The 25,721-nt window shown below is 37.4% G+C and overlaps 1 protein-coding gene across 1 annotated transcript in view; it reads left to right on the forward strand.

Annotated features, from left to right (window-relative positions):
• The window catches only part of SLC7A11 (solute carrier family 7 member 11), an 83,690-nt gene extending 59,936 nt beyond the window's left edge, over positions 1–23,754 (forward strand). The window contains exons 9-12 of the mRNA XM_040473881.1: positions 651–747; positions 2,254–2,403; positions 3,658–3,835; positions 16,535–23,754. Coding sequence (XP_040329815.1) covers positions 651–747; positions 2,254–2,403; positions 3,658–3,835; positions 16,535–16,602 — 493 coding nt within the window. The 3' untranslated portion in view covers positions 16,603–23,754. The remainder of the gene's footprint in view (positions 1–650; positions 748–2,253; positions 2,404–3,657; positions 3,836–16,534) is intronic.
• Positions 23,755–25,721: the final 1,967 nt, after the last annotated feature.

Raw genomic sequence — 25,721 nt, forward strand, 5'->3', positions numbered from 1 at the left:
TTCTTCTTCTTCTTCTTCTTCTTCTTCTTCTTCTTCTTCTTCTTCTTTTTATAGTATGTCTACAGAGTCTAACAACAGCATTTTATTTCTGGTGATAAAATCTCTGTTTCTCTAAAGGTGACAAGAGAAAAAGTAAAGCCAGAGACGCCAGAAATCACTACCCCACCACGTGCATCCCTTTTGTTTTGTTTGATGCAAAAGTCCCCTTTATTTTAACATAAGGTTAAAATCCAATCAGAAAAATACAAATATAAGGTCATACGTGTGCATGTCTGTGTGTACGTGCACGCGTATGTGTGTGTAGGTGTGTGTATTGGGCTGGATCGATTGACAGCACGCATACAATACTAAGAATCTAGAACTAGATTCACTGTCAGCTATTTATATGTAGGGAGAGCTATGCTGATTCGAATGTTGCTATTGTTTCCCCTCAAAGCATAATGTAATGTGTTGGTAGATTTTCTGAAATTCGAAGTCAGATTTCTCTTGAGTCTCTGCCTTATCTGAAAAGCGAAACTGAAGTAATCTCCTAAGAAATGACAAACCATATGGTATAAAATTAGATGCAAGTGTTCTCTTAGGTTTCTGGATTTTTCCCTTTGAAATGATCAATTATCCAGTCAACTCCATCCACATTTTTCTCCCATCAGGTTATTCTATGTTGCGTCTCGAGAGGGTCACCTTCCAGAAATCCTCTCCATGATTCATGTCCGCAAGCACACTCCTCTGCCAGCTGTTATTGTTTTGGTAATGCATATTAAAAAGTATACCTAGATAGAAGCTTGAATAATGGGTTAGCAAAGAGGAATTCAAACCAGACTGTAGCTAGTGCTTTACTTTCAATTCGTTGCTAAATCGGATCTATATATATCTTGGTGGAGAGTGAGAGGCAGGATATTTTCCATCGCTTCCCAGTATTTCTTATTTAGTATTTCTGATGCGTATTTGATGCTATGGGACAATAACCACATCACTTCTTTTGCATCTTTGTAGAAATGCGTGAGGTCTAAGGGAAGTGATTACCTTGGCTTCTGTCATCGACACAGAGTCTCACCGAAAAGAATGTAGAACGAGTCCCATTTCTACATACTGAAAGTGGAGCTAAAAGCCACAGTCCAACAGCACCAAGATGTCATATCATAGGCCCCTTATAATGAAATGCACGCAAAATTAGAGGCAAAATTGGATGAAATCCTAGACAGTGGAGTGATTCTGTGATAAAAAAGGGAAATATTTGAGTGCACCTCTAAAGGGAAGAAATAAAAGCACCAAACCTGAGATGTGAGTTATAGAATTCATCATGCAGAGAAAAGTAGTTGTGAAGGGTCGGGTACAGAAGACTGTGCAAGGTATAAAAGTCCTCAAATACCCATTGGCAATGTTATATTCACTTTTACCTACTACTTTGTAACATTTTTGTCAAATGGAATCTGCTGTCAGGGAGCAGAGTAGAATACATTGGACACTTTGCTCTATGCATTTAATCTGTTTCAGAATGTTTCCTTGAAATTTCTTTGTAAAGTATGCATCCTCTCTGTGCCGAATCTGGAAGTTAATGTCACTTGTGGGAACAGAATGTATTATTCGGTGAAGAGGGCTTTCATTTTAAGCCTCTGCTATCAGTGGTGCTGTCCTTGGCATGTGCAGCTGCAGAGACATTGCGAAGCTGATCTCTGTGCCTCATTCTTTTCTGCAGTCTTGAGGGTCACACATGGCAAGCACACGGGCAGAGTAAGTGTGGAGGAAGAAAAGGTCAATATTTTGCATTCGGGAGACGGCAGAATCCCCTAGAAGTGGCTGTGTTTCATGTATGTGCATAGCCAAGGGCCTCTCAGAAACCATTTACAGAGCCCTCTGCGCGTTTTCTAATTGGGTACACTTTTGATCTGGGGCATTAGTTCTTTACCAATCCTCTCAGTCTCTAGATCTTTAAATTTAAGTCATTGACTATCCAGTGTTTTACTCTTTGAAAACACATTCTCTTCTCTCAAATGAAAAAAAAATAAATAAACCGACTAAAAACTAAACATCCACATAAAATTCTCTCTGATTAAGTGGTAATGGTGTTCTTCTCATGCCGCTACTGGTGCGTAATGGAGTATAAGAGCAGAAAATACAGAATATCAGTGTGGTAGATTATCAGTATAAATAATCAGGAAAAAGATCATCATAATTTGTAGTGATGTTATTGTTTGTTATCAGCTGTGTTCTCTCTTAACTCACTGAGTGTGGTTTTTCTCCCCCTTCCCCCAGCACCCCTTGACGATGATAATGCTCTTCTCGGGGGACCTCTACAGTCTGTTGAATTTCCTCAGTTTTGCCAGGTGGCTTTTTATTGGGCTGGCGGTTGCTGGGCTGATTTATCTTCGATACAAACGCCCAGAGATGCATCGTCCTTTCAAGGTAACCTCAGTAATCTTGATGGGTTTACATAAATCTTTCCCCTAATACCTAGTCCTCCCTTAGTCATAACTTGATGATGAGGAACTTGGGCGGGGGGCAGCATCCTCTGGAATAAAATGCTTAACTCTTGCAGGCAGTGCCTTCTTATCGGATTTATTTTAGCTTGGAAAAATAATTCAGCAAGTTGTTTATGTGTGGTGCCTAACTTTATATGTCACATTTCTGAAAAGTGGTAGATACATAGGGCATTTGTCATGTTGCTTTCTCTTGAATGTGTCTAATGACCTGATGTGTTCAAAGTATGGGATACTTGTGTTTTTATGCTGAGTAATTGTGGATAGCCATGCTGAGAAAGACAGAGGCAGATACATATGGAATTGTCACTAATTGAAACTCTAAAAAGGATGCTGCTTTACAAAACAGGCACTTTAAGTATTCTTAGTTGTTATGACTTGTTATGTTGCTCTTCTTATACATTCTAGAAGGTATATTCTAGAAGGAATAAAAATGTAAAATAAAGAGGGAAGGTGAAGTTGTATCAACATATCCTTAATAGAATACCCTTTACTGTGACTAAGCATTTCCTTTTGCGAGAGTTGATGAATATGTTTCTCATCTCCTTTAGCCTTGAACGTTCATGGATTGATTTGACCTCACTATCTATTTGCTTTTAAGAAATAACACAGATAATGTTGTCAGTCATGTTGTCAGAATTTGTTTCTAATTACATCCATTGCCTAATGCTGGCAACATCTTTATTAGCGGTTGAATAGGAGTTGGTCTGTTTTATTCCTGTCAGTTCTTATTGTGAGTCTCCCAAAGAAAATCAATATGCACTGAAAGGCTTTAACACATAACAAGCAGCCCGTGCTCTTGACTCTACATTCAAGCAGATTCTAATCATAATTATCAAAGAGCCAACCTTTTAAAATCAAAAACATAAGTCACACTGGTACTTAACTAGTGAAACAATTCAAAGAAAACATCTCTCATGAAACATACTTCATTATCCTAGGTTTGTTCTTTTCAAAGATTTTTTTTAAAAGATTTAAGGGAGTAGGTTTGCTACATTCTCTGTGCCCTATTAAAGAGCTGTTGCTATTACGGTAAGGTGGGATGGTGCCTGTAACCTGCTCACACGACCAGCGGGGATCGTCTGATCGTATGACTTGACCGACGCACTCTTCTTGAACCCATCTTCTGTCTCTGGAACTGTTTGAAGTGATTTTTTTTCCCCCTTGTGCTGTGTTCCAGGTGCCACTGTTCATCCCGGCTTTGTTCTCCTTCACGTGTCTCTTCATGGTGGCCCTTTCCCTGTATTCGGATCCATTTAGTACAGGGATCGGTTTCATCATTACTCTGACTGGGGTCCCTGCATACTATCTCTTTATCATATGGGACAAGAAGCCCAAGTGGTTTAGAAGAATGTCAGGTAAGACTCTTACACAGTTTCAGGACCTCTTGAGAGACTATATTCTAGAAGACCCGTCTATGTGTACATACACACATGCACCTTAAAAGTATAAGTAAGGTAACTGCTAGTTTAAATACATTATTACATGTTAATTAGAACTAGGAGAAGAAGAAGCAGGAAGGATGTTTAGGGTAGAGCCACTCAATCCTTTCAGGATATTTAGTTTGCGCTGCTCTAATCACTTCTTAAGAGAGCTTTTTTAGATAGAATTTTATCAGCAGTTCTATAAATGACCTAATTGCTTTCTCGAATCCCTTACTAACCTAATTATTTTTTACTCTGGGTTGAGCTCAGCTTATTGATTCTATAGCATAACCTGCTCTTGCTGAGGGATAGGGAGTTAGGCAGAGCCCTACAAAGGGCTCAAATATCATGATTACGACACAACCCTATTTCATAGGCATGGTGAATCGCTAAGGGGTCGTAAGAACAGCAAGAACAATGAAGAGACGAATTATACCTCACATTTATGTTGTGATTTCTATGTGTTAGCACATATATGACCTTACTTAATCCTTGTCACAACCTTCTGAAGTAGGAAAAATCATTATCTCCATTTTCCAGATACTGAGTTATACAGTAGAAGAATTCGTATAACTTGTTCCAAGTCATGCAGATATTAGGTAGACCAGCTAGAATTCAAATTCAGGCAGTGCTGTATTTTTTTTTTGTTTTGTTTTGTTTTGTTTTGTTTTTAATTTTTTTTTTCAACGTTTATTTATTTTTGGGACAGAGAGAGACAGAGCATGAACGGGGGAGGGGCAGAGAGAGGGGGAGACACAGAATCGGAAACAGGCTCCAGGCTCTGAGCCATCAGCCCAGAGCCCTACGCGGGGCTCGAACTCACGGACCGCGAGATCGTGACCTGGCTGAAGTCGGACGCTTAACCGACTGCGCCACCCAGGCGCCCCTGGGCAGTGCTGTATTTTATAGAAATCGTTGTGGGTACAGTGAGGATGGATTACAGAGGGTCAAGGCTGAAAGGGCCCAGGATTGGTAGTTACCACGGTAACCCTGCATAAGGACTGAGAAGGCTCTGATCATGGACGGTGCTGGCAGGGTCCAAGAGAAAGTGAAAGATATTAAAGAGGAAAACCTAAAAGGTCTCAGGGACCAGGTAAATTGCGGGGAGAGGAAATATAGGAGAGGAAATATCGGGGAGAGTAGATAGAAAGGGTGCTTAGGACAGCCTCTGTTGACAGCCTACCTATCTGTCAGGGCTCTGCTGACTGAGGTTTTTCCTTACCTCATCTTGTTCTGTCTTGCACAAGCTCCATATGTGAGATGGTGCTTATTAGTCCTATGTCTGATGGGAAACAGGACTCAGGGAGACGGAGAATTTATTTTTGAGTTAAAGATTTTAAACCATTGAGCCAGGATTTGAACCCACATCTGCTGGACATCAAAGTCCACGGTCTTTCTAGAGTGGGCACCTGAAGGACACGAGAGAAGTGAAAAATATAGCCAGAGGAACAACCAGGTTCTTGCTACTGAGTTAGGGGAGTTTAGAAAACAACTTTTGTTCTCACCCGCTTGAATTTACTTCTTTTACTGTAATTAATTTTTAAAAGCCTGGTAAAAAGTTCAGGGAGATTTCTGATATCTCTGGTAAAATTGTGAACAAATAATGTCAGTGTTATTAAAACTCAAAAACAAACAAACAAACAAACAAACAAAAAACCCTGCAATAATATGTCTACATATTGACTCTCTAGCGTGCTAGAGAAACTCATTTAGAAGTCAGCCATTTAAAATAGACTTTTGATACTACTCTTTATTAGCTTTTAATTGGTATTTGGTATATTTAGACCTTACACTGCTATTTATATCTGAATTTTGTTTTCTAGCTGGTAACACTATTCCCTGAAGAGGTATTACTATAAAAATTGGGTTCCTCAAGGCTAACACGGGCACACTGATTGTCTAGCAGGGTATTTAAGCTCGATTTCTTGTTAGATCACACCAGTTTTCTGTGGGATATTTTTAGTTCCGTTTTCTCCATGGTAGGCAGCAAATATAGAAACTTTTCTGAAAGGAAAAAGAATCTTGTTGAACAATAACTACCATCCTGATGACCAACGTTTAAGACGAATTAGCGTTCATCACTGTGAGGACTGGGTCTATCTCAGATCCTGGCCAGAGACAGTTCAAACCCCTGAGCACCATGGAAAAGCCAGAGAACTGAGGAAGAAAGAGCTAGTACTCCTACAGTTGGGCTATGATGACAAGAAGCATGATGAAAGAGCCAACTCCATGCTTTCCCCCACATAGTAGGGATTGTGTTCTTCCTGTTGGGAGGCAGGCAACTCTCAGTGCCCTTTCCTGTTGCTAACATGCACGTATTTTGCACCATTTCTTTGTCAGTGCATACCAGCTCCCCACTTTTCACACTTGACCCCTCTTTGATGGTTTTCCACGCTCACGTGATGCTGAAGTTTTTTGTTGTTTTTCTGTCTCTAATGATGTTTCAAACATCTCCAAGGACTCCAAATTTAGTGTAGCCATTTGTGAAAGCAGCCGCCATGCAGTAGTCCCCTAATGATTATTTGGATCTCAAAAATGCCATTAAGTCTTACCGGGGAGCATGGCAATTCTGCCTTTAAACTGTGAGCCTTGTAACCCTTTATCTTTATAGCTGCCTTGAAAGTGAGTAGCAAAAACAACAATCCTCCATAATTTTGTTTGATTTTCCTCTTAGGCGGCATTCTTGTAGTAAAATAAAGAAAATTCATAATATTTATTGCTGCGATAGCAAGTATTTTCCTCGCCTTTGGCCAAAACAAAACACTCATACACAGACACACAAACAGCAGAGTCTTGCCCACTACCTTGCCTCTTTTCCCAACTGCCTCCTCATTAGGAAAAAAAAACTCAGTGTGAACTTGGAGAGCATCTGTGATTTGATATCAAATTTTTGTTGTTGTTGGGTAACATTCTTTAGACCTTCTGTTGTCATTTATTTTCACCCTAATATACATGAACAGGTTAGCCTTCTGAAATGATAGTTGATCAAAATACATCTTGCCTAAGGTGCTTCTGCAAACAGTGTGAGGTGACCGAACAGCCTTCAGAAAATGGTGAAAAAAGCCACGCGGTACAGATAGCCAGGAATGTTCAGAACCAGAGGATCTGAGATTTTCTGAGATTTGATGAATTTCTCTGGCCACAGGATGCCAGTGTTGAACCACATTTTGTTTGATAGCATTCCTAGGGTGAAAAGAAAATGTGCTCTTAAGGGAATAGTCAGATACACAGAACACGTTTTTCTGCCATCTGTGACAGAGTAGTGAATTTTTCTGGGCATTTTTTAAAATGTATTTATAGAAACATGAGCTTCTCACCCAAGGAAAATGGGGCAGACACCCCACTGACATACTCAAATACACAGAGGTAGCTAGACGTGGCCAGCCCTGGCTAGGGCCACCAGCAGCTGTGTTACGTGGCTGCCCCTATTTATCAGCCCAACTGTGTCAGGGCTGAGATGAGTGGGGTGACCGGAAGTTGGTCCCTCTTGTCAGGGCAAGATATGGAGGGCGACTGTATTTAAGCAACATCTTTGATTACGAAGAAGGGTACTTGGGAGCACCAGCAAAATGATCCTAGTCCATCTTTGTAGACAAGGACTTTGTAATTCTGGGGTTCTAAAAGCAGATGCTTCTTACAGTCTGTCACGATAGCTTCGTTTATGATACCTCCTTGAAAGCTGTGTAGTGCATTTGATTGGCTGTTCAAGAAGACTGCATTGCCATATTTTAAATTAGTTAAGCTTGCCTACATTTCTCAGGGGCCCAAACCATCTTCACTGTAAGGCTGAAATGAAACCATGCATGAGAAATGTTTTGGAAGCTGTTTTTTTTTTTTAAACAAAAACAAACAACAAATAAACAAACAAAAAACAACACACATACTGTTATTTTTACTATGGCTTGTGGAGAAGATTGGTTTTGTGCTAATACTTCACAGACTTAGCCCGTTTTGGCTACAGGTCCCCATACTTGTACCAAGTGTTCTTGGGTAAATCAGCTTTTGCAAGGTTAGTTGTTTCAGCTGATTTCAAAAATGACTGAACGTGAAAAGTAAAGCTAAAAATACTGCAATTGCTATTTGCTCTTGGGGCTTGCAGATGCTGAAAACACCCAATGCAGACTCATTGGCTCAACTTTGTTTGAAAGGATAGTGTCATGGAGTTGATTATCTCCAAAGGCAAAAGCCTTAAATGAGCATGGATGCAGCTGAGTTCCCCATGCTCTGCAGCTTTTCTGGGCAAGCAGGAAGCTTCCATAGCGGGTTACTTGGGTCTGCTGAGTACCTCTGTCTGACCCCATGGATGTAGATGACCTAGAAGGAAAAGATGGGTTAACTCTAACAGCTTACTCAGGCCAAAATCAGTCACTTCTGCCCAAACCTCCTTTATGATGACAATTATTCAAATTTTGAGATCCCGGGAGAGAATATGAGAGTCAGAGGAGAGAATGTAACAGAACTGATTGAACACGGAAGAAGGGAATGGGTGTGCAGAACCGGAAGACAGATTCTTTGCCCCTCTGTGTGCTGCTGAATAGAAGATCTAAATTGAGCTTTCAGAAAGGAGAATGTCACACTAGCAAAGCATCAGGATCTCTAAGTTGTTCTCCTTTTCTCTGAAACTGATGCTGTGTTGTGACATGGGTAAGTAAGAGGTCTAAGAAAGCAAAGGGCTGGGGGTCCCAGAAGGCAGAAACAGACTTTTGGAAAAGGCTTTTGTTCAGTACATAAATGTGAGTAGGCAACCCGCCCCCCCCCCCCCCCCCGTGGGGAAGGGGGCCCACACACACACACACACACACACACACACACACACACACACACACGCCAGTCATGGGAGGAAGAGTTGGAGAGGATGTAAATTTAACCTCACTGCTTTGCAATCCACTATTGCAGATGCCTGAACTCTCCTACTGTTTCAACCTACCAGATAGCCCTGGTTCCTTCTCTGCTTACAAAAGCCATATATCCCATTCTATTGATGGATACTTACCTTCCCACAATCTATTTTTCTTAGGTAATTTTACCACTTCCCTTTTCTATAAACATGGATTTTTATTACCCTTGAGCACTCCCTTGTGTTCCACACACATCTCAGTGTAGAATAGGCTGTTAACAAATGTAATTTATTCAAGAAAAATTTACATGGAGTTTACCCTTTGCCAGAACTGTGCTGGGCTCTTTATAATTAATGTATATTATAAAAATTAGTGCATGAAGAAAAACAACTTTGAAGAACACTATTGCAAAGCAAAGGATAAAAAATATACCTTTTGCAGTGACATGAAATACTGCTTGGAAGGGACTATTACAGTTGACAAGTCATGAAAGGGGAGAAAGATTGTATGTCTGGATGAGAGACGATGTGGATCTGAAACCATCAAGAAGATAGGCTCTAGAGGCTCCAGCATCAGTACAGTTTGAAGAGGTTCTGTAGGGATTGATTACAAAGATCAGAGATGAACAAGAACTAACACGCTGAGAAACTAGCATTGCTGAGTTCTAGGATTGCCAAGATAAAATAACCTTAGAGATCATCCAGCCCGCTAGTTTCTATATTTTAGTGTCTAGTAGAATCATAGATTTCTGGGCCCCACCTTCAGTTTCCAACTTAGTAGGTCTGGAATAAGGCTTTGAAAAGTTGCACTTCTGGTATATCAGCCTATGCTAGTGATCCCAGTCCAGTGATTACATTTTGGGAACTACTTTCTAATCTAAGCCCCTTCTTCTTTTAGTTAAGTTGTTTTTTTAATTGAGTTATACTTGACGTTATGACATTGTATAAATTTCAGATGTAGAATGTGTTGGTTTGATACATTTATATATTGCAATATTACCACACTAGCATTGACACCTTTTATCATGACACATCTTTGTCATTTCTTTTTGTTATTGAGAACAGTTCATATTTAGTCTCTTAGAAATTTTTACAATACAATATTGTCGACTATAAGCACTATGTTTTGCATTAGATCTCCATAACTAAGTTTGTACTCTTAAACAATATCTCTCCAATTCCCTGACCCCCTAAACTCTGGCAATCATCCTTTTACCATCTATTTTAACAAGTTCAGTGTTTTAGATTCTGTAATATAAGTGATATTATACAGTATTTGTCTTTCTCTGACTCATCCCACTTAGCATAATGTTATTGCAAATGGCAGGATTTCCTTCTTTCTCATGGCTGAATATATTCCATTGTGTGTGTGTTTACGTGGGTGTGTGTGTATAATCACATCTTCTTATCCGTTTTTCTGTTGATGAACACTTAGGTTGTTTCCATATCTTGGCTATTGTGAATAATGCTGCAATTAACTTAGGTATGCATGCAGATATTCCTTTGAGATATGACTTCAATTCCTTTGCACAAATCACCAGGAATAGGATTGCTGGATCCTAGGTAGTTTTATGAGGAACTGCCATTATGTTTTCCATAGTGGGTATAGCAATTTACATTGCCACCAGTAGTGTATAAGGGTTCCCTTTCCTTCACATCCCCACCAATATTGGTTATCCCTTGTCTTTTTGAAAAAAAAAACAAAAAAAAACAAAAAAAAACCAAAACATCCTAACACGTGTAAGGTAATGTCCCATTATGGTTTTGATTTGCATTTCCCTGGTGATTATTGATGTTGAATACCTTTTCATTTACCTGTTAGCCATTCCTATACCTTGGCATGACATTTGAAAACAATGTCTATTCAGGTTTTTATTTGGATTATTTTCTTTTTTGCTATTGAGTTGTAGGAGTTCTTTATTTTGGATAGTAGTCCCTTATCAGATGTATGATTTGTGAATGTTTTCTCCCATTCAGTAAGTTGTCTTCTCAACTCGTTGATTATTTCCTTTGCTGTGCAGAACTGTCTAGTTTAGTATAGCCACATTTATTTTAGTTTTTGTGGCCTGTACTTTTAGTGACTTATCATTGCCTAGACCAATGTCAAGGATCTTTTCCCCTATGTTTTCTTCTAGGGATTTTATGATCTTGGGTCTTACACTTAAATCTTTGATCCATTTTGAGTTAATTTTTGTGAATGGCGTAAGATAGGGGCCCAAGCTAGGGCTTCATTCTTTTGCATGTGGATATACAGTTTTCCTAGAACAATTCATTAAAGAGACTCTCCTTTCTCCATTGTGCATTCTTGGCATTCTTGTCAAAACTTAGTTTACTATATATGTAGGGATTTATATATATAGGCTCTCTATTCTGTTCCCTTGACCTATGTGCCTCTTTTTATGCCATTACCATACTGTTTTGATTACTGTTGCTTTGTAATATGGCTTGAAATCAAGTATTTTGAGGCCTCCAGTTTAATTCTTCTCTCTCAGGATTCCTTTGGCTATTCAGGGTCTTTTGTTATTCCAAACAAATTTTAGGATAGTTTTTTTCTTTAAAAATTTTTTTTTTCAACGTTTATTTATTTTTGGGACAGAGAGAGACAGAGCATGAACGGGGGAGGGGCAGAGAGAGAGGAAGACACAGAATCGGAAACAGGCTCCAGGCTCTGAGCCATCAGCCCAGAGCCCGACGCGGGGCTCGAACTCACGGACCGCGAGATTGTGACCTGGCTGAAGTCGGACGCTTAACCGACTGCGCCACCCAGGAGCCCCTAGGATAGTTTTTTTCTATTTCTGTGAAAAATGTCTTTGGAATTTTGATTGGGATTGTATTAAATCTGTAGATTACTTTGGGTCATATGGACATTTTCACAGTATTAATTCTTCCAGTATAGGAACATGAGATATATTTCCATTTATTTGTATCTTCTTGAATCTCTTTCATCAATGTCTTATAATTGTCAGTATACAAGTATTTCACCTCCTTGGTTAAATTTGTTTCTAAAATATGTTATTGTTTTTGATGTAATTGTAAATGGAATTGCTTTCTTAATTTCTCTTTCAGATAATTTGTTGTTACTGTATAGAAATGCAACTGATTTCTATATGTTGGTTTTGTATCCTACAATTTTACTGAATTCATGTATTAGTTCTAGCAGATTTTTAGTGGAGTGTTTAGAGCTTTCTATATATGAGATCACCATCTGTGAGCAGAGATCATTTTATATCTTTCTGATATGAGTGCCTTTTATTTCTTTTTCTTGCTTAATTGCTCTGGCTGGGATTTCCAGTACTATGTTTAATGCATCCTTGCATCCTTGCATCCTTGCATCTCATTAAGCCTACTTAATGATAGGTAAATGATCCTCTTATTAGGTTTTTGAATTTTATTTGCTAATATTTTGTTGAAAATTTTTGCATCTGTATTCATCAGGAATATTGGTCTGTGGTATTCTTTTCTTATAATGTCTTTGTCTGACTTTGGTATCAGCATAATGCTGGCCTCATAAAATGAATTTGGGAGTGTTCCTTCCTTTAGAATTTTTTGGAACAGTTTGAGAAGGGTTGGTGTTAATACTTCTTTAAATGTTTGGCCAGTGCAAACCATCTATTCCCAGGCTTTTCTGTGTTGGGAGGATTTTTATTAGTGACTCAATCTCCTTACTTGGTATTGGTTTGTTTAAATTTTTTTACTTCATGGTTTAATCTTAGGAGGCCATATGTTTCCAGGAATTTATCCATTTATTCCAGGTTATTCAGTTTATTGGCATATAATGGTTCATAGAAGTCTCTCATAATCCTTTATATATCTGTGGTATCCGTTAAAATGCCCCCTCTTTCCTTATTATTTTAATTTTTGAGTCCTCTTCTTAGTTAATTTCACTATATTTCTTGATTTCCCTTTTGATTCCTTTTTTGACCTATTGGTTGTTCAGGAGAATCTCTACATATATTTTTTAGCTTTCCTCTTGTTATTGATTTTATCTTTATGCCATTGCAGTTAAAAAGATACTTGGTATAATTTCAATCCTCTTAAATTTGCTAACAGGGTTTTGTGACCTATCATGTGATCTATCCTAAAGAATGTTCTGTACGTGCTTGAGAAGAATGTGTATTTTGCCGTTGTTGGATGGAATGTTATATATGTGTCTGTTAGGTTCATTTGGTCTAAAGTATCATTCAAATCCATTATTTCCTTATTGATTTTCTGGTCTGGGTAATCTATCCATTGTTGAAATTGGAGTAGTGAATTTCTCTATTATTGCTGTCTATTTCTCCCTTAATAATTGCCTAATATATTTAGGTGCTCCAGTTTGGGGTACATATATGATTAAAATTATTGTATCTTTTTGATGAATTGATCCTTTTATCATTATGCAATCATCTTTTTTGTTTCTTTTTACCATTTTTAGTTTAAGGTCCATTTTGTCTGATATAAGCATAGCTATCCCTGCTCTCTTTTGGTTTCCATTTGCTTGAATTATCTTTTTTCATCCCCTTACTTTCAGCATGTGAATGGCCTTATGCTTAAATGTGTCTCTTAGAGGTAACATGTAGACAAATCTTGTTTTGTTTTGTTTTTTAATCCATTTAGCCATACTGTGTCTTTTAATTGGAGATTAAGCCATTTATATTTAAAGTAATTATTGATCAATAAAAACTTACTACTGGCTTTTTGTTAATTATTTTCTGATTGTTTTATAGTTCCTATGTTTAGTTCTTCCTCTCTTGCTTGCTTTCTTTTGAGTTGATGATATTTTTGTAGTGGTTTGTTTTGATTCTTTTCTCTTTACCATTTGGGTATCTATTATAGGTTTTTACTCTATGGTTACCATGAGGCTTTCATAATACATCTTATATTTATAGCCATCTATTTTAGGCTGGTAACAACCTAACTTCAATTGCATAGTAGAGTTTTACCCATTTACTTGCCTCCCCCACACAATTAATTTTGATGTCCCGATCTGCATCTTTTACATTGTGTGTCCATTAACAAAATATTGTACCTATAGCTACTTTCAACAATTTTGTCTCTTAACCATATTGCAAATCTCAAAGTCATTCACACAATACCATCGCAATACGAGAGTATTTTCAGTTTGACTATATATTTACCTTCACCAGTGAATTTTACACTTTCATATGTTTTCATGTTACTATTTTTTTTTTATCTTGAAGAACCCTCTTTAGCATTTCTTATAGCCAAGTCTGTCCTTCAGCTTTTGTTTGGTAAAATATTTACTCTTCTTTATTTCTGAATGACAGCTTTTCTGAATGAAGTATTCTTGGTTGATGGCAGTTTTTTGTTTTTTGGGTTTTTTTGTTTTGTTTTTTTTTTTTCCTTTGAGGCCTTTGAATATATCACCCCATTCTCTTCAGGTCTGCAAGTTTTCTGCTAAGAAGTCCGCTGATAGCCTTACTGGGATTTTTTGCCCACAGAAGGAAATTCTAGTTAAGGAGTCCTTCCTTGGCACCTGGTCTGACATGCTGGCACTCAGAGCCCCCAGAGTAGCATTGGAGCTGGCATCCTCAGATAAGACCACCGTGCCTGGAACCTGAGGCATAGGTGTGCTTGCTGTGGCTGTAGCACTGATGTCTACAGTGTGGGCGTCTGCAGATATCCCATGCAGCTGGTACCTGGGTCTCAAAAGTTCACCAACCGTGGCTCCTGCTGGCAGGAGGGAATGCAGCAGTGACAAAGGTCCTGGCATAACAGAGTGCAGTGGTGGCTTGGGCCCAGAGGGGCAAAGTGCGGTAGTAGCACAGCCTGAGGATGTGGTGAAAATCTCAACTCTGGCACCAGTGTACTCACAATAGCAACAGCATAACTCTGATAGTCGTCTGTTAAAGGCACATGTTGGGACCCAGGGATCCGGGCACAGAGCAGTAGCAACACTGCCTTGGCAATGACATTTCAGAACTACAACCAGAGACCTGGGGGGTAGGGTTAAGGGCAGCGGTAGCCTTGTCCCAGCAGTGATGGATCAGAGCTCTGCCTTGAAGCTTGAGGGGTGGGGCCCAGGGTAGTAGCAGTGCCCCTAGCAATGATAGGTCAGAACTGTGACCTGGAACCCACAGGACAGGGGTCAGGGAAGCAAATGCCCATCTTGGCAATGACAGTTCGGAGTCCTGGGATGGGAGTTCTCAGAGCAATAGTGGAACAGCCCCAGTAATGGTAGCCAAAGTGTTTTGGGACACAGGAAGTGAGTGACACTTAGGGTAGTGGCAGTGCCCCTGGCAATGATGAATCAGAGCCAGGACCTGGAACCTGGGGGCAGTGGGCAGGACAGTAAGAGTCCGTCTCTGAGCAGCAATGACAGTTCAGAGTCTTTTTTTTTTTATTTAAAAAAATTTTTTTTTCAACATTTATTTATTTTTGGGACAGAGAGAGACAGAGCATGAACGGGGGAGGGGCAGAGAGAGAGGAAGACACAGAATCGGAAACAGGCTCCAGGCTCTGAGCCATCAGCCCAGAGCCCGACGCGGGGCTCGAACTCACGTACCGCGAGATCGTGACCTGGCTGAAGTCGGACGCTTAACCGACTGTGCCACCCAGGCGCCCCCAGTTCAGAGTCTTGACCTGGGCGAGTTGTGAGGGGAGGGCTCAGGGCTACAATAGCACAGTCCCAATAATGGTAGCCAAAAAGTAGCTAGGGACTCTGAGGTTGGGGCTTAATGGAGGGGAGCTTGCCTGAGTAATGATGGGATAAAACCCCATTCTGGGGCTAGAGCGGGCCAAGAAAAGTGGCAGTTCCAGTTTAGTGCATGGTGCTGTGCCGTGGCACCCAATGCTTGACAGCGGGGTAGGTACATCAACAGCCAAAGCCCGCAAAGGCAAGTCTCACCTCAGCAGCAGCCCCAGCCTCAGGGAGCAGATGAGGAGTGGGGGCACTCTAGGATGCTGCATCAGCTGGGACCAGCATCACTGAGGACTGTGGGAGACCTCAGTAGCAAAAGCTGCAGTCATTCACAGGATGAGGCTTGCTGGGGTCCTCCAGCTTCTGACTGGGGATGGGGTGATACAGGCAAAATGCTTTCTCTACATTTCTATGTAGACATCAATTTTTGAGCTCTGCCACACTTTTGTTCCTTTTTCTTTGTTGTTTGGAAATCTCCCTGAGCTGTTTTCTTCAGTTTGTAGCTGTTTATTTATTGTTCTTGGGTCTCTTCAGTTTGCGTGCATGCGTGCGTATGTGCATGTGTGCGTGTGTGTGTGTGTGTGTGTGTGTGTGTGTGTGTGTGTAGAGGCAAGTGTTAGGACTTCCTAGCCCTCCATGCTGCTGATGGCACTCCCAAATCCCTCATTCTGCAGATGAAGTAATAAAGCCCTGAGACATAAGATGTTTTACTCAGTAATAGTCTACAAGTTTGAGACTGGACATTACAGTATGAGTCAGTTTGATTTTGCTGAGGAATTGGTTGTAATCTCACAGGTACTAAAACAACAAAACAATTTGAAACCGAATATGAAGTGTAGTTTTGAATGTTTATTTATATCTTCCTTCTGTTGCCTCAAAATATTTTCGGCTTCCTGGTCTATGAATTAAAGTTCCTATTTGAATACAAAATATTAATGTATTCTTGCCGAGAAGCCATCATGAGAAGTTGCAGAAGTGACAAATAAATTAATTGAGCATGATGGGATTCTAATGAAGTAAATAATTCTTGAAAGCGCTCTGTGAAATAGGCGGTTGTGTATTTTCAGTATTCAACCCCAAATAATTCTCATGTTGCTGTTTTTATACATTTCTGATTTCTGTACATTTTTAATTTCTCTTCTTTATTCCTTTGTAGACAGAATAACCAGAACATTACAAATAATACTGGAAGTTGTACCAGAAGAAGATTGTCATAAATTATGAATTAATGCATTTGAAATCTTGGCAATCTATGCTTGGCCTTGTTTCTGCCCAAAGGGCTGAAACAAAATGTGGATCTTCACTTCATTTTATGAAAATCCAGAAGATTTCAACTTTGGTGATGGACTAAAGGAATCAGTTATTTCTATTCGTATCTTTTAGTGTATTCAAACTGGTTTCTAAGAAATTTAGTTATAACTCCATGTAGTTATAGAAAGTGGATATGCAAGCCTTCCACGAGCTCACATGATCTTTGAATCCCTGATACCTATATGAAGTTAGAGGAAAAAGACTACTGCATGAAACGTTACTTCAGTGGTCTTTATAACATATGGCTAAGAACCTTCAAACTGAACACCAAGATGTTTTCTGTATATATGGGATCTATAACAGACAATTTTTGCATACTGTAGTTGGCTATACTGTGAAAAGTGTTTTCTATTCTTCTGGGGGATAAAAGGCATGCGTCATCATTATGGACCAAGCAAAGGAAGACATTTATTTCACATCAGCATTGTATTGCTTCCCCATAGATACTAACTTAGATACCATCTTGTAATGAATTGTACCCAGAGCATTTTGAACAAAGGGCAGGGGCGATATGCCCAATTTTAATGAATACATTAAAGAGCTTCTAGGGGCTGTTGTTCATGAGAAAAATCCAGGAATTATGTCTAAAAATTATTGATAATTGATGATGTTAGGGTGTTTTCACTCATTATCAGGAAGCTCCATGGTTATGGGCCACTTTATTTTCATGGCAGCCCATTTGATCAGGAAGGGATGTAGCATCTGTCTTAGCAATACTCAGTTTGGTATTAAATACCAGTTTGGTATTAATACTAAGCAATACTCAGTTTGGCATTAAATCATCTTAAGCACAGTCACTTGTTTCGCTAATAATTTGCCCCTTGATAACATATCTAAACATGTGCATTTTTGAGTCTTCAAATTGCCATGTCCATAAAAGACAGAAATCACCAAGAAAGAAAATACCCAAAATATTATGTCCAACACTATAATCCCATCTATATGCAGTGTTAGTAATTATGAACATTTTTTTAAAATTTCATAGTTATTTTTACATGGTGATAAATTTTGACAGTTTATACCTTTCCTTTATATATTTTATATTCTGTTAAAATATCTCTTCAGATATAACTGTCCAGATTAATTAGGAAAGGCATATATTTACATAAAAATTGAGGAAGAAAATGTCACAGTTAAATAAGTTTTACAACTGATGTTTCTAAAAATTTCCCATTCTTTATCTCAACTTTGTCAGTAATTTCCTCACCTTAATTATCATTCAACTTGCAAAAGAGATAACTGATAACAAATTCACCGAAAGGTGAAAGCGTGTGCGTGTGTGTGTGTGTGTGTGCGCGTGTGTGTGTGTATTCAGACAGGTGTTTTAATGCTAAGTTTGGAAAATATTGTGGAATTTTCAAATAAGTGTCAAATAATGGTAGAAAGCATAAATTATTATTTACATACAACCAAGATCAAGTAGTCCATCATACCTGAGTATGTTTATCCTTTAATTTTAAAAGTAACAATTTTGGAAAGAATTACACTGATTAAGATAATCAAGAGCTGATAGTTCATAAACAATTGACCAAAGTAGAAATTATGATTGATACTATGAGGCAATTCCAATTCACTAATTTCAATTTTTGCTCTTGATAACATTTAATACACATCCAAGATGGACATTTTTTTTCAGCCAAACCTGTGTTTGGGTCTCTAAGTGAATTCATAAAAATTCCTTCCTTCTTCTCTGACCATATGGTTTTCAAATTTTGATCTGTAGCCTCTGCTTCCTGTATCCATTTGTCTGTATCTCTCCCCACTATATTGTTACTGAGGTAAAAACACATTTTCTTTATTTTCCTTTATTATTATTATTATTATTATTATTATTATTATTATTATTTAGAGTTTAGGCCCATATATATAAACAAAACTCTTCTTGAGATTTTTTTTTTTCCCTAATGAAAAGAAAGCTGATAAAATCTCATGGAGAGGTTTGCGTAGTTCTTGATTATTCTTGAGAATAATGTGCCTATATCTTACCGTGGCATATAGGTCTCATTTTGTTTATCTTTTTAAAAATTTTTTTTTAGTATAACATTATACAAACTGACTAGGATACATATCCATTATTTTTTCCATCATTTTCAAAACTGATTTTTGCATTGTTAAATTTCTAATGCTACCGTCATAACGTTTTAACCACAGAGAAAGTCAGCCAGTAGTTTTTTTTAAAAGTGATGAAGATTAAGTTGTTCTTCAGCTTACTGTTAGGATACATCACAGCAAGATGCAAGGTTTCCAAAATCAGCAAATTGATATTCATTAATTATTATTCAGATGGTATCACATCAAGCCAATTCTAGTTGAAAACTCACCTGCACACTAAAACGTATATTTTTATTTGTGGTAAATAAAATTTTCTTTCTCATATATTTAAAATTATTTATAGAGAGAATTATATATAAGCCATTATATGCAATATACCCATACCAGTGTGGATATTCAAATGTTTATATACATATTATGAATTTATTATAACGCAAAAAGTCAAAGTGGCCCATACAGTTTAAGACAACTAATATACTCTCTTTCAAATGTATACTCTTTGGAGAACATAGTCTCAAGTATTTCATTATGAATTAAACAGATCTAGTGAAGACTCCTAAAACTAAAACAGTTTGAGTAAAAAATGGACTGATCCTCCTTACATAATTTTGAATATTTCCCTAAATGTTTTTGACTCATTTTTAAAAATGTTGGATTATTTTCCCGAGATTTTTCTTTGATCAAATGAAGAAAACTGGACTATTGTAAATGATTAGGTTACCTAGAAGTAGACCTTGTTCTTGTCTCTAGGAGATTAAAGACTTGGAATAGAAAAGATGGCAGACTCCATACCGAACATAATGTTAAGTGTGCACACGCACAAATACACGCATGTGTTTATACTGTATCTGCCCCATCCCTGCTGGCACAAAAGTAGGACAGGTTCTTAGGTTATGTTAGCAATGCATAGCAGTTTCTTGAACACTAAAATATGTACCTTGAAACAAATTTCGGGATTACTTTATGTGTCTAGTAGAGTTGTTTCTCCAGTTGCTATTTGATAGATTAACAGATGGTTAACACGAGTATAATTACTTAACATAATTTTTTATGAACTGTAATCAGTCATCAGGAAACTCATTATTTTCTCTCTATTTATAGATGAATGTAGTGCTAACCAAGAAAGGGGGCATCTTTGATCGATAGTGGATTTCTTATAATTGAGGGAGAGGTTATAAAAAGATAGAATACTGAACGTCAGAGTAGCAGGAAATGGCAGATAGCACGTGACTGGAAGTGATGCTATTTTGGTGTAATTTATTGTGCAGCATAGTCAGAGAACTGTTGGATGTTAATTGTTGTGGAAAGGTGGATATCCCGAGTAGCTAATGGGATGTAGCTTCAGTGCCCTCACTTAGACATGCCCCTTTCAAGTCTGTACCTAATTTTGCATTAAGAATTTCTCATTAATTTTCTTGACGGAGATCAGAAAAAGTACATACATTTCTGGCCCTACAAAATCTGCATCTATCCTTGTGAGTAAGGTAAAATAACTTCCATTATTTTTCCTGTTAGAAATAAACATGGGCCGTTTATAGAATGTTTTTAAATAAAGTTTTGAGTTAATTTAAGTATCTCTATATAAAACTACAAATGAGTTTCTCATAATATATATTACTTGATATAAATGGAGGGAGTTCATTTTTGACATTTTTTTTACGTTTCAGTTCTGAGTGATAGAAAAACAATGAGTGGGGTTTTCATTGTAACTCTCTTAGGAAAGAACTCTCGAGAGATTTGGGATTTGAGTGCAGATGAGTAAAAGACTGATTTTACTTAAATGTAATTGTGCTTCATTTTACCCTATGCTGTATGTTGGTGCTGATGATGTTTACAGAGTCGCATTTTACTTGCTAACAATTCAAAGTCAGGAATTAAAGTATGACATTGTGTAACTGGCAAGAAGCTTGTGGTGGATATAGAGTAGATAATGAGTCATCTTGACAGCTTCTGTTTACATACTTTACATATAAGGTAAAAGAATTGATTACCTATAAGTGTATTTTAGGTTTATTTTCTCATAAACAGTATTTTACGTGTATCTCAATATATATAATACCTAAAAGTGTAACCTCTAGGTAGTATTATTAATGCACTTAAAAAGATATTTTAAGAGCCAATTTTTGAAGATAATCCTTGCTTCTTTTTGTTGCATTTTCAAATTATTTGGTTTCTAAAAAATGTTTGGCCTATATTTAGATCCTATACAAAGTCACAAAGGCATAAATCATGGTCTCACAGAAAGTTCTCCAGGTTTCCATGTTGTGAGATATTGTCCTTCTTTAGAACTTCTAAGGATATTAGCTTGATATTTTTGAATCATTCTGGGTTTTTTTTTAATGGGCCAATGATTTCCTTTATTTTGTCACATTTTGGCATGATATCCTTTCGATGGGAGTGAGTCTTAATTTGAATTTATACAATTACCTAGATATCCTTAGTGTGAAACTACCACGTGGCTGACATTCCGGAAGTCCTCATTTCTCATCTCTTTGTTACCATTGGCTTTAAAATATCACTGGGAGGTAGTTATATGAAATAGTTATCTGTTACATGTGTGTATTTCAACTACTTGGATCAAGGGTACATTTATGGTATAAATCTCTCAAGAAAACTGTGGAGCAGTAGGCATCTGAGAGCCATGCAGATGGGTGCACTGGTTTGAAAGTGAACATACTTGTTTTTCCCTCAACATACACACTACTGACTTTTTTCAAAGCATGACTTTCAAGTGAATTAATTTATTGGTTAGCAGACTTGCTTGCCGAGTCCTTATTACCTCTTGAGGCCTCTAAAGGTCATGCCAAACGCTAGAGAAACAAAAAAGACTAATGCACAGTTACGTCTTTTGCAGAAGTGACTGTATTTTGAGCACCTTGGGCGACAGTGTATTTTGCACAGAGTCTTGTGGGAAAACATTAGGCTTTTGGGTGTTGCATCTGTATAATTGGTTGGGTTGTGAGGGATCTGACTTGCATGAGGATTGTGAAGATAGACCTCACTTATCCTACTAATTAACCATCTTCAGCACTTGCTCAGAAGCTCATTTGTAATCACACCTGGAGGCAATGCAATGTGGTTCCCTGGTTCTAGGTTTGAACTGTCTTATTTCAAAGGATTTCTGATTTATTTTTTCCATAGAATTTCTCCTTCATTCCAAATTTCCATATACTGACTAATGCAATATAAAGAAATATTATATTCAAGTAAAATAATGCTTTGGGGAAATAAAACAGATTGTTTCAAATGAATGTATGCTTTTCACAGAATAGAGGTGATCTACATGAAACTGTGTTTTAATGATTTCAAACACTACCATATAGCACTTTTGAATTGCTTTGGAAGCAAAAGAACAATATATATCTAGGGTTATTACACAAACCACAAGAATCCTCCAAAAATTTTAAGTAGTCTTGTATTTTTTTTTATCCTCTCCCTGGAGAAGTTTTTTACCTAATAGTTTCCCTTTAGGATTATTACTAATGCTGTAAATCTGGATCTAAACTGTTTGATTCTTACATCTTGAAAACCAGATTCTTCTTTTGACGCTATCCATGTACAGAGAGTGAGATATGGCTTTGCTCTTTTAGGATATTTGGGGCCAATGTTATTTTGAACACAGGCATGGGCCTCAAGTTTCTATTTCTTTGTAGATGGGTTGCAATACAATAGTAATGAGTTTTCAGTGGTACCCTCAACATTTTGAGAAGTTTGCAAATGTACGCATCAGTCGCGTTAAAAGCGCATTGCTTAGTATCATGAAATATAGTGTCTTCTCTCTGTGCCAAATTGGTGAGCAGACATGTAGTTGTGTTTTACTAATGCTGTTGGCTACCTGTGGTTTTATAATAAGTACAAGTCAGAAAAAGGCAAGACAAATGGCCTCTCGTACTGAATGCTTGGCGAACTTAATTTGTCCTACTTTTCTGACGAAGATTTGACTCTAGATTTCATAGAACTTATTTTTTTTTTTCTACTTATCGTAGAGTGGATTAGATGGTAGTGATGCACTGGTAGAGATAGTGTTTAGTTATCGACTCAGAATTCATTTCATGATGAATTTTTTGCGTCTTCTTATTGTATGTGTATCTGTATTTACTTTATAGGAAATGGGTTTAGTGAGCTTTGTGTTAAAATCTGACCTAGTAACGGTGACTTCTTCTTCAATTATCAAATATGTGTGTTGGTATGTTTGTATCAACACATTATTAGGTACTGGATATGAATGTATTTAAATGCCTCTGACATTCTATGGCAAGCATCAATAATTTGCACTCATGGAATCAATTAGCCCAGTGAAAAATGGTAGAATACTCTGGAGGGTTGTGCTGGCAGCCATCTCTTTGATCTATGCTTAAATTGTAATTTACAGACCAGCTCTATACCTTAAGTTGAATCTGGAATTCATCTGTCGTGACCTTGTACCATTCCCCTAAGGAGCAGGGGGAACAGGGTTTGGTCTGGTGATCTAAAGTACAAGAACAGAGAAATCCAGCTGAGGAAGAGTGAGCCTCAATATCCTAAATGGTCCTCATCTGTGGTGGGGTTTCTTCACTCTGGCGTCATGATGATAAAACTTGGTAGAGGGGTTTGTGCATCTTTTATACAAATTTTATACAACGTCTTATATTTATAAATTCTTAAATAACAAAATTCCTTTTCTGCATCTGTATTCCAACCATATTAGGAGTACTGATTTATTTAGATATTTGATATAAAAATATAAATGGCGTAAAGGGACTTTCATGTGTGAATTGTGTTGTGTTGCTTAAGGTTCTCTGGCACTGATGCCTGTGCCATCATATAAGCATCATATGTGAAATAAAATGGATTTTTCTATAGTTTAATGATTTCCCTCTGGGGAGAGTTCTGCTGCAGCAATCACACTGCCAGATGATGTTTATGGGCTATTTGTATAAGTGGTAAGATACTATGAAATAAGAGTGCTTTCATCTGGTAGAAACATGTCTTGACACATGTGTCTTGGATGGAATAAATTTTGGTGCAATATGATGTCACTCAATTTTGCAATGAATTTAATTTCAATTGTATTTATGTATATGCATACCGGTCATGCTTCTAGTCGCTTCAACCTTCATATATGTATTTTTGTCCATATTTTTACTTGAAAATATTTTAAATAGAAATGAAATAAACATTTTATAGTTTGAATAATAAAAGTCCTGCTTTGCTTTTTTTTTTTTTAATTTTAAAGCAGTATACATCCCACTAAATCGAAGGCTTTCATTTTAATGATTGACTTTATCAATCATTGACTCTGATTGCCCCAGGATGTTCTTTCTGAAACACAAATATATTAAAAGTCTTCCATGGTTTCACATTTACTTATTTGTTTTTCTGGCTGGATAAAATCCAAAAGCCTCTGCACAGTGCAGGACTTTCCATAATCTTCCACCCTTCTTTCTCCAGCTACAAATGACCACTTCTAACATTCTCTGCAGCCATAGTAAATGTTTTATCAGTAGTTTAACAGCAACAGCAACAAAAAGATGCTATTATTTCATTTGACATACTGTGGATTCTTACAGGAATTCTATTTTCCTCCCCCATTCCTATCTTCTGCTTTCCACATAGCAAATTTCTATCCAATGTTCAAGACTGAGTCCAAAAGTCACCTCTTCCAGAAACCTTCCCCAAGACTGATCCCAGAATACCTCCACCATCTTGGATGCACCTTTTTTGTAGAACTCATTACACCAGTGTAATCAATAGACTTGATTCCCTTCTCTGCCTAAATTTGAAATGGTGTGTGTGTGTGTGTGTGTGTGTGTGTGTGTGTGTGTGTGGTGTTTTTGTCTTTCACTGACTAAAGCATAATAGGTATTCAATGTTAATTAAATTAATATATTCAGTGAATGAATGAACAACTTTTATTCATTAGGTTTCATGATAAGCTTTTCTTAAATGCATTTTTTATTACCTCTAAATTTAAGTAATCCATTAGATTCTATGGAAAGAATATTTCTATGGAATACCTTAACTTCGGAATGTAAGAAAACTAGAGAGGTTCAGTCTCTGTCCCCTCTTCCACTCTTCTCCCATCTCATCATCTCCTCCTCTCCCCTCCCATTCTCTCTTTTTCTCTCTTCTCCCCCTGTTCCACCCCCAGTTCATGTAAGTGAGTCTTGATGGAGGAAATAAACAGTGAGATGACCTATACTACAAACTTTTCCTATGAAAAGACATTTAGGCTTTTATATTTTCAATAATATATATATATTATTTATGTGTTTCTATTTTCATAATAATAACTTAAAAAATGCTCAGAAATGTAGAGCAAAAGGAACCTAAAGTTCTGATGACCAAAACTCTCTTTGAAGTAGACACAGGAGATTGAGTAACATTTTCCCTGGTGAAATGCTTTGGGAAAACAATAAAAATATTAAACTAATAACTTTGGCGCCTGTTAAATTTAAACAATTTTGAAAAGAAATATAACCTATGGGATATGTAGATGTACTTACTTTAAAATTGATGAATATGACTGGATATATGTTTAATAAAATATATGGAAAATTGAGAGAATACATAATGTATAATAATTTGCTTTTAAACACTCATTAGGCTGTTACATATACTGGTTTAGGTTCACAAAGACTTTTGCTGCTGAAACACATCTAAAATTTTTCTACTTGAATTTGTAGCCTCTGTCTAACTTATAAAGATTTGGGATCTTTATAAGCTGTAATAAGCATTACGTAAGCTGGGATGGGGTGGGTGAGCCATGGATAACTACTATTGCTTTTGCCTCCACATGCCCTAAAGATTATATTTGCAGACTTCCTAGAGCTCTGACTTTGACAATCAAGTCTTCATAGCCATCTTGTTGTTTTTATAGTCTTAAGCCTAAGAACACCTGGTCACCAGCAGGCATGGGATAATGCTTTCAAAAAATGTTTGATGTTTGAAAGAATTCAGAAACAAAAAATGTAATTAGGATTCATTACCTTTTAAAACTT

This window comes from Herpailurus yagouaroundi, unplaced genomic scaffold (assembly GCF_014898765.1).
Source record: "Herpailurus yagouaroundi ecotype Mexico unplaced genomic scaffold, PumYag 28, whole genome shotgun sequence".
NCBI classification, from domain to species: Eukaryota; Metazoa; Chordata; class Mammalia; order Carnivora; family Felidae; genus Herpailurus; species Herpailurus yagouaroundi.